Source organism: Olea europaea, chromosome 11, assembly GCF_002742605.1.
Source record: "Olea europaea var. sylvestris chromosome 11, O_europaea_v1, whole genome shotgun sequence".
NCBI classification, from domain to species: Eukaryota; Viridiplantae; Streptophyta; class Magnoliopsida; order Lamiales; family Oleaceae; genus Olea; species Olea europaea.
The window spans coordinates 17,942,850-17,952,615 of record NC_036247.1 but is presented as its reverse complement, the minus strand read 5'-3'; the positions used below and the strand labels follow the sequence as shown (position 1 = coordinate 17,952,615).

The following is a 9,766-nucleotide window of genomic DNA, read 5'->3' as shown; positions in this document are numbered from 1 at the left end:
AAAAAACAAAAAAGCCGTGATCTTCAATAATCCATTATGTCTTTTACTGGGAAGCCCGCACCATTCTCCTGCACATGGTTGCAACACATTTAATGATGCAAGACATGTTCGAAAAAAGGTCCTAGCAGAGAGAAAACATTATAATTTCAGAATGGGCCTATAAGATCATTTTGAAAAGAGGACGACGAGATGAACAATACTTACAGCTGCGTCTTGACATACGATGAATTTCGGCCATTCGAGTTCATTTAGGACTCGAAAACTGATTTATAAAGTTTTGGTGCTATTTTTCTCATTTCATTTATTTTGGGTTTTTTTTTTTCAATTTTAGTTTGTTTAAACTTTGCTTTCATTAATTTTAGTTGTTTTAAACTACGTTTCCATGCAATCCCATATAAATAAAGGGGTTATTTCATTTTTTGTTATCATTCATTAATAAAATTTCGTAAGTTAATTTTTTTAATAATTTGGTGGATTCAAAAGTTCTTGTTCTTAAGGCTTTCGATTGAATTTCTTGTTTTGCGCTGCGTCAAGTAGTATCAGAGCCAGGTTTTCCCGTCTCTATATCTTTGATTCATAAACATGGGTAAGATACCAATTACTTTGGCAGATTTAGATGCTACAAATCGACGACTTGACGATCTTACTACTCATATCGAAGAAATTTGTCAATTGCTTCTACGAGGTGTTGGAAACAACGGGCATAATGAATAATGAGCAATCAGCAATGAACAGATGGCTGAGCCTATAGTTTGAAGATAAATTAATAGGAGGCGTGCAGTAGAAGACTGTGAATCAGAGTTGGAGGAGGAGTTTGAAGTACCACTGCAGCATCCTAATCATTAAAATCAAAATACCTTTAATGATTATCGAATTAAATTAGACATTCCTCTGTTCTTTGGAAACATGAAGATCAATGACTTCTTGGATTGGTTGGTAGAAGTTGAGAGATTTTTTGAAATTATGGATGTTTCAGAGGACAAGATGGTTAAGATGGTGGCATTCTATTTTTGAAATCTGTTGTAGTAGTATGGTGGGATCAATTACAAGATGCTCGAAGGAGACAAGGAAAGAGTCGGATTCGAACTTGGAGAAAGATGAAGCAATATTTGATGGATCGATTTTTACCTGCAGATTATAAACATATTTTATATCATATGTACATGGGATGCACACAGGGAAATCGGATAGTGTCAGACTATACCAATGAATTTACACGATTAACTGAGCGGAATAATCTATCAGAATCTGAAAATCATAGGGTAGCCAAGTATACCAATGGTTTAAAGGTGACCATTCAAGATAGAATTGGGGGTGCAAAATATTTGGACATTGCATGAAGCCATTAACATGGCAATGAAAGTGGAAATGATGAAATCTGATAAGAGGATGATTTTATATAGGAGGCCCTTACTTATCAAAACATCATCATCCACCCCTTTAGACAAAAGAAAAACCCCACAACAAGTTCCAGTCAATCTTAACAGGAGTAAGGTTGACAACAGTAGTCAGTTTGAGAACAGAGGTCAGACTCGAGGCACACCTTAAAATGTAAATCTGTATGCTAAGCCCACGGAAAAAATTTGCTATAGATGCCAAAAGCCTGGGCATCGTTCTAATAACTATCCTGAGAGAAAGCAGGTCAATTTGGTGTAATCGAAGGCAATGGACGAGGAGGAAGATATTGACGTGGAAGATAAGTATGAGGGAGTAGAGTTTCCTGTAGATGAAGGAGTAGAAATGCTCACTTTGGTACTGCAATAATCTTTTTGTCGCCTAAGGAGGAGGGACAGTGTCATTGCATCTTACGTTGACTTTGTTCTATCAAGAATAAAGTGTGTGAAGTGATTGTGGACAATGAGAGTTGTGAGAACTTTGTATCGAAAAAGTTGTGAATTTGTTGAAACTACTAGTTGAGAACCATCCTAAACCTTATTCACTTGGTTGGGCAAAAAGAGGTATTTCTGTTCAAGTTGCTAAAACATGCAAAGTACCTATTTCCATTGGTAAGCATTATAAAGATGAAATTATGTATGATGTCATAGACATGGATGCTTGCCATATCCTATTAGGTCAACCATGGCAATTTGATGTGAATTCAAATCTCAAAGGGCGTGATCATATAGTACTTTTTTCATGAGGCAGTCATAAGATCGCTATAGTTCCTCTTAAACAAGTGGACAAGTTTATTCATCAATGAGTTGAAAGTTTCCTTACACTTACAAATAATGAGAATGAGATTACAAAGTCTACAAAAGAATCTGATTGTTTTTATCCAGTTGCAATTAATGGGCTTTTTACAACAAAAAAAGAAGATGAGGGTGTTCCGTTTGAGGTGTAAGAAATATTGGCAGAATTTGAAGACTTGATTTCGATGAGCTGTCGAATGAGTTGCCTCTTATAAAGAATATTCAGAATTAGATTGATTTAGTACCTGGGGCTAGCCTTCCAAATTTGCCTCATTACCGAATGAGTCCAAAGGAAAATGTGATTCCTAGGGAGTGAATTGAGGAGCTGTTGAGGAAAGGATTCATAAGGGAAAGTATGAGCCCGTGTACAGTACATGTCCTTCTAATGCCAAAGAAGAATGGAAAGTGACGTATGCGTGTTGATAGTCGTGCCATCAGTATGATAACCATAAAGTACAGGTTTCCCATTCTATGATAGGAGGATATCTTAGATATGCTTGGGGGTTAAAAGGTTTTCTCAAAAATAGACATTCGCAGTGATTATCACCAAATCCTTTTTAATCCCGAGGATGAATGGAAGGCTGCCTTCAAGACTAATGATGGACTTAACGAATGGTTGGTGATGCCATTTGGACATTCAAATGCTCCAAGTACTTTCATGAGGATGATGAACCAGATTTTTCGTCCTTTTATTGGGTCTTCTGTTGTGGTTTATCTCGATGATATCCTTATTTACAGCAAGTTTAAGGAGGATCACCTAGTTTACTTGAGGCAAGTCTTGGAAATTTTGAATAAAAATAAGTTGTACATCAATTTGAAGAAGTACACTTTCTGTACACATAAGCTATTATTTTTAGGCTTTGTGGTTGGTGAAAATGGTCTACATGTAGATGAAGAGAAGATAAAAGTAATTCGAGATTGGCCAACATCAAAGTCAGCTTCTGAAGTGAGGAGTTTTCATGGTTTGACAACTTTCTACAAACAATATATCATGCTTTCTTCCATATTGTGGCACCATTCACAGACTGTTTGAAGAAATGAATATTCAGTTGGAGAGAGGAACAAGATAAGAGCTTTGCCTTCATCAAAGAAAAGTTGTGCACAATTTCAGCATTAGCTTTGCCAAGCTTCGAGAAGATCTTTGAGGTAGAGTGTGATGCTAGTGGTATTGGTATTGGGGTTGTCATTTCTCAAAAGAAGAGACCCGTGGCTTTCTTTTTAGAAAAGCTAAGTAATGCCAGACAGAAGTATAGTACCTATGAGTAAGAATTCTATGCAATTGTGAAAACTTTGAAGCAATGAGAACACTATGTTGTACAGAATGAGTTCGTGTTGTTCACTGATCATTAAGCTTAAAATTCATTCACAGTCGAAAACACATAAGCAAGATGCATGCTCGATGGGTGACTTTCTTCCAGAAGTTTCCTTTTGTGATTAAACATAAATTTGGAAGTACAAACAGAGTTGCAGATGCACTGAGTCGGAGAGCTTCCTTATTGATCACATTATCACAAAAAATTGTTGGGTTCAAGTGCTTGAAAGAACTGTATGCAGATGATCCCGACTTTAACTAGATTTGGAGCAAGTGTGTGAATCTGGAATCAATGGTGGATTTTTATATTTGTGATGGATATTTGTTCAAAGGTGGTTCATGTTTTATCTCTACGTGAAAAGTTGATTCGAGATCTGTATGGTAGAGGTTTAAGTAGGCATTTGGGGCGTGACAAGACAATAGCCAATTGGAGGCTAAGTATTATTGGCCGCAATTGAAGCGAGATGTTGGAATTATAGTCAGGAAATATTATACTTGTCAACTGTTAAATGGTCAAGTGCAAAATACTGGTTTGCACGTGCCATTTCCTGTCCCTCAGGGCATATGGCAAAATTTGGCTATGAATTTTGTTTTGGGATTACCTCGTACTCAATGGGGTGTATATTCTATTTTTGTAGTGGTTGACAGGTTTTTCGAAATGACACACTTCATAGCTTGTCGGAAGACTTCAGATGCATCGAATATTGCCAAACTATTTTTCAAGGAGATTATTATATTGCATGGAGTTCCCAAGTCTATCATATCAGACCGCGATACAAAATTTTTAGAGCACTTTTGGATTACTTTGTGGAAGTTGTTTGAAACAATTTGAATCTTAGCAGCACCGCCCATCCCCAAACTGATGGACAAACCAAGGTTACTAATCGTACGCTTGGAAACATGGTTTGAAATGTTTGTGGAGATAAGCCTAAACAATGGGATCTTGCACTACCTCAAGTGGAGTTTGTGTACAACAGTGCGGTTCATGCTACAATAGGACTGTCCCCATTTGCTATTTGTATACAAAGGTTCCTTACCATGTGGTGGATCTAGTGAAGTTGCCCAAAGGCAACGACCTATTGCTGCTGCTGAACATCTGGCAGAAGAGGTGTTAGTAGTCTGTGATGAAGTAAAATAGAAGTTGGAGAAAACGAATGTGAAGTATAAGGCAATGACAGATTCACAACGATGGGAAGGAGACTCGATGATGGTGTTTTTAAGAAATGAGAGATTTCCCATTGGTACTTAGAACAAGCTGAAACCAAAAAAGTATGGACCTTTCAAAGTGCTTAAGCGGATTAACAACAATACCTACATTATAGATTTACCAGCTTCTATGGATATTTCTCGAATGTTCAATGTGGTCGATTTGTATGAGTTTCATAAAGATGGTAAGCCTTTATATCCAGATTATAACTTGAGTTTGAGTTCTTCAGAGGTGGAAGGGACTGATGTAAGGAAAAAGGTACTAGTAGAGGAAAAAATCCTAATTCTGGAATGGGCTCATAAGACCATTTTGAAAAGAGGACGACGAGATGAACAATACTTACCGCTACATTGGAAAACTAATTTTGGGTTTAGGACTCGAAAACTTATTTTTAAAGCTTTGGCTCTATTTTTGTCATTTCATTTATTTTGGCTTTTTGGCAATTTTAGTTTGCAATTTTCGTTTAGGACTCTTTCAATTTTAGTTTGCTTAGACTTTGTTTTCATTAATTTTAATTGTTTTAAACTACGTTTTCATGTAAACCTTTATAAATAAAGGGGTTATTTCATTTTTTTGTCATTCATTTTAAAAATTTTGTAAGTTTATTTTTCTTCATAATTTGGTGGATTCCAAAGTTCTTGTTCTTAAGGTTTTCGCTTGAATTCCTTGTTTTGTACTGCATCATTTAACGTTATTGTTTAAATTTCTCTCTCATATATATTGAGGCAACTCCTTTTTTGTAACTTCTTGTTTAAAATAGCTTTATTTTAGGTGAAATATAAGTTACACCTCTAATGAAGGTGTGGTCGATAAATGTGTGATCCATCTTAGCATTGTTTTTCCCTATGTACCAATAATGTACTATATGAAATTTACATGCTCGTGTAAAATATGAATAGGAGATTTCTAAAAGGAAAGGTAAAGAAATCCGTAAAGAAAAGCTTTTAACTTGTTAATTTTGTACAAGTTAGACACTGCTTTATATACACACACACACGAGAGAGCCATTAAAGGAAAACTTACATTTTCTAAAGAAAAATATTCTTGTCATGAGAAATCAAAATTGAAGCTTTGTCTAGGGCTTTGTAAATATATCAGCCATTTGATCACTTGATGGGACAAACTGCGAGATTAGGTCTCCATCTGGTACAAATAAAAATCTATATTTTAATTTAAATCAAAGTCAAGAATCAATTTTAACAACATGTTATCGGTCCCACAACATTTCAACCACACATTTTATTAACTTTTATCAAAATCTACTAAAAAACTGATTTTAATCCCCCCACCAAACAAGGGCTAGATTTAGAGCTCTGACAGCCACCTTTTTCTCACACAAAGTGATAGTACATCTCAATGTGTTTTGTTCTAGCTTGAAATATAGGATTAACAGTCAAGAATAATGCATGTAAGTTGTCCCACGACAGTAGTGACGTTTAGTCAAGTTTGATTCCAATACATCAAAGAAGAAAAGAAAACCATGTGATTTCTGTCGTGTTGAAGCTAGTGATATATGTACTTATATTCAACACTTAGGTCCCCATGAGATGCAATTACTCCAAAGAATACCCAATATGCTATTTGCTTATTCTAATATCAGAACATCCACTCCAATCTGCATCACTTTAGTAAGACCTCGTGTTAAATATCTAATACCAATATCTATAGTTCCTTTAAGATATCGCAAGATCCATTTGACTACTTTCATGTCCTTCATTTGGTAACTGAAATCGTTGGAAAAGTTTATTTTCAACTTGAACAATGTCCTGTTTTGTTTTTGTTAGATATTGAAGGGCTCCTACAATCGATAATCAATAGTATCAGTATTTTTTGAAGTCTTGTGTTGAAGCTTGAGTGTTTAGGGCCATTAGATTTACAACATTCTTGCTTGACTAAGAAAATCTTTTGCATACTTGGATGAACATTTGATCTTTAAACCAAGGAAGTACCGAAGCTTTCCCAAGTCCTTAAGAGCAAATTCTACACTAAGTTGTTTTATGAACTCTTCGATGAATCTTTTATTACAACCTCTAAGCACGATATCAACATATACAAACATTAGTCTTATCATGTTATCTCTTCAAAGAACACACATAAAAACAAATGAACTTTACTAAAATACCAAGTTGAAGTAAATGTTGTGAAGTCTATAAATCCAAGCCCCAGGTGCTTGTTCTAAACCACAGAGAGATTTGTTTAGTTTGCAAGCATAATTGGATTGAGCAATCTTGAGTCTTTGAATCCCTGAGGTTTGCTCCATCTACACAGTTCTCTTACAATGCCAGTGAAAGTGCATTTTCCACATCATGTTACCACATTGTCCATCTTCAAGAAATGGCATGTTTAATTTTAGTTAAGAGATTTGATTTCTTCTTTCATTACATCTGTCACAAAGCCCTTTAAAATTTCTTATATTTTTATCCAAAGGCATCAATCCCTTTAATGGACATAAGAGTTTCAATCAAAATATCTTCCTTTTCTTTTGTCATGGAGAGACGTTATTCTTCTAAAGAATTGAATAACATTATAAGAAATGTTAACACATCAGTAATCAATGTCCACATTCTCTAACAATTAAATTCTACCTCAAATTTATAAGAGAAATGATAAGCACTTTTTATAAATAACATTAAAAGGGGTGTATTCAATTGAAACTTTTAATGACTTTTTGAGATTTAAAAAGTTTAAGGGTATTCAATGTAGACTTTTTAAAAATCTTTAAAAGAATTGGTGTATTTAATTGAGACTTTTAAAAAGTTTTTCAAAATCACAATGTATTCAATTAAATTTTTTTAGAATTCTCTATAAATCTTGGGGTATTTAAATTTTAATGACTTCTAGAGAATTTTATAAAAGTCTCTAGAATACTAACTTTTAAACAGAAAGTACTCCTATAAAATTCCCAAATTTGTCTCTCATTAATCACAAGTTTTGGTAGACTTTCATAAAAAAATATATATATATGTATTTTCTTAAATATTTCTCTTTTCTTTTCCTTTCTAAGAATATTAGAATTGTTATTAAAATTTATTTTTTCTATTTATTATATTTATTTCTATTTATCTTTCTCATTTCTCTCTCTCATGTTGTTTATCTCTATTTTTTTATTAAAAATTAAATTAAATTTTTATAACTTTTTTCCTTTCTCATTCATCTTTTTTTTTTGTGAGAATTATTTATTTTTTGTTAAATTATAAAATTTCATATAGAGGGTGTTTGATAGCCATTTTTATGGAAAAAAGATTTTAGAATAGTAGATTGATGGAGAATGTGGATGAAAAGTTTTTTATTTACGTATAATATTATTTTAATGATGAATATGTGGTTGAAAGTTTTCTTGATGTTTCCATAAAGTGTCTATAGAATTATCAAATCCTTTCTTTCCACTCTATCCCTTCTTGGTCCGGGCTTACCAATCCCTATGAGCTCAGAGTCGGCTAAGAGGAAGCCCCCTTCTATTAACTAGTAACAAAAAAGCTATTCATGTCTGTGGGGAGTGAGCTCGGGTGAAAGCTTTGCCGGATGGTATACCGACATGGGCTGACCAATCTCTCCCTTTAAAATTTCAATAGAAAAATAGGAAACAAATTTTTGAGTTTCCGAAACATTTGCTAGAGTTGTCTCAAAGTTTTGATTTCTGGCACGTCCAAAATAGAAACACCAGTAGGTTTCTGTGCATTCCAGCAACTTTTAGAACAATTTTTTCTTTATGATCATCGGCCTCATAGGTTTTTTTCAATTGTGAAAGAACAAATGAATAGAACGTGCAGAAGATTAAAGAGAATCCAATATATGAATATCATTCTCCGTATAAATATGAGTTCATTCGTACCCGCTGTTTAAAAATTTCTTCATGCATCAGCATCGTCTTCTTGATGGAGTCGTCGTTATGTGATTCAAGCGTCCTATCCATTCAAAGCTTGACTTAGCACCAATCCCTTTTTGAGTAACAGTGAACATTCAATGGATTTGCAGCAAAGGTTTCGTCTGCAGCTATAGCCGACATATTTGTTGTGCATTGAAGTTTGGCTGCCATGCCTGAAAGACAAATTCCGGTTACTGGTGAGTACATAGATTTAGACAACTTCAACAGGCGATATCAGTACTTCAATAAAAGACTTTACAGAAATATGAAATCTGACATAGAATTCTTCCAGGAAACTCATTGAAAATCTCTTATATTCATCCAATGTCTTTAGGCTTCCCAAGAAACCGAATCCCAGAAGCAAACAAGCCAATCAGCTATCAGCAAGCAAGAAATTAGTCCAAATGTCACCACCACATTGAGCTCGTAAAGAAAAAAATGACCAGCAAATCTCTTCCGAGGCCAATAATGAGAAACGACCAATAATCCTACTAACTAACTAAGATCATGGACCTCGTAAAGAACATAACAAGAAAATATCTTATCAAGCCAAGACTAAGTCCTATACTTATCATGGAGAAACTGTAAGTGTTATGCCCTAGATCCAATCGATTTAGGTTGTAAACGCTTTTAATATATTTAATGCATTTGATTTTGGCGAGATCTATTATTTATTTAAATTGATTTTGTGATAAATAATATTAAATAATAGAATCCGAAGACCCAATTTTTAGGTAATCTGTTAATCACAAGGAGTTGTGATTGTGAGATACAAATTACATATAATTGGATCTTGAATAAACCATGGTCGTAAGTAATAACGAGATACGGATATCGTTAATACAGTTAGACCATCACGTGTGGCATTTCTTACTTGTGAAGTAAGTAGCTGATCTCACGAGCTAAAGTGTGGTGACACTTAAATGAACATGGCACATTTAATGATGCAAGACATGTTCGAAAAAAGGTCCTAGCAGAGAGAAAACATTATAATTTCAGAATGGGCCCATAAGATCATTTTGAAAAGAAGACGACGAGATGAACAATACTTACAGCTGCGTCTTGACATACGATGAATTTCGGCCATTTGAGTTCATTTAGGACTCGAAAACTGATTTATAAAGTTTTGGTGCTATTTTTCTCATTTCATTTATTTTGGGTTTTTTTTTTCAATTTTAGTTTGTTTAAACTTT

The 9,766-nt window shown here is 34.3% G+C and overlaps 1 protein-coding gene across 1 annotated transcript; it reads left to right on the top strand.

Annotated features, from left to right (window-relative positions):
• The first annotated feature begins 1,665 nt into the window (after positions 1 to 1,665).
• Positions 1,666 to 3,763, top strand: LOC111404540. Its single transcript, XM_023033332.1, has 4 exons — positions 1,666 to 1,752; positions 2,701 to 2,960; positions 3,239 to 3,451; positions 3,559 to 3,763. The coding sequence occupies exons 1-4, from the start codon at positions 1,666 to 1,668 to the stop codon at positions 3,761 to 3,763; spliced, it is 765 nt and encodes a 254-aa protein (XP_022889100.1).
• The last annotated feature ends 6,003 nt before the right edge of the window (positions 3,764 to 9,766 follow it).

Excerpts from the sequence above, each read along its gene's own strand:
- LOC111404540 (XM_023033332.1), top strand. The coding sequence starts at position 1,666 with ATGGACGAGGAGGAAGATATTGACGTGGAAGATAAGTATGAGGGAGTA. Across the intron at positions 1,753-2,700 it reads GAGTAGAAATGCTCACTTTG|GTTTTCTCAAAAATAGACAT; the intron begins GTACTGCAATAA and ends GGGGGTTAAAAG. Across the intron at positions 2,961-3,238 it reads GATCACCTAGTTTACTTGAG|TTGGAGAGAGGAACAAGATA; the intron begins GCAAGTCTTGGA and ends ATGAATATTCAG.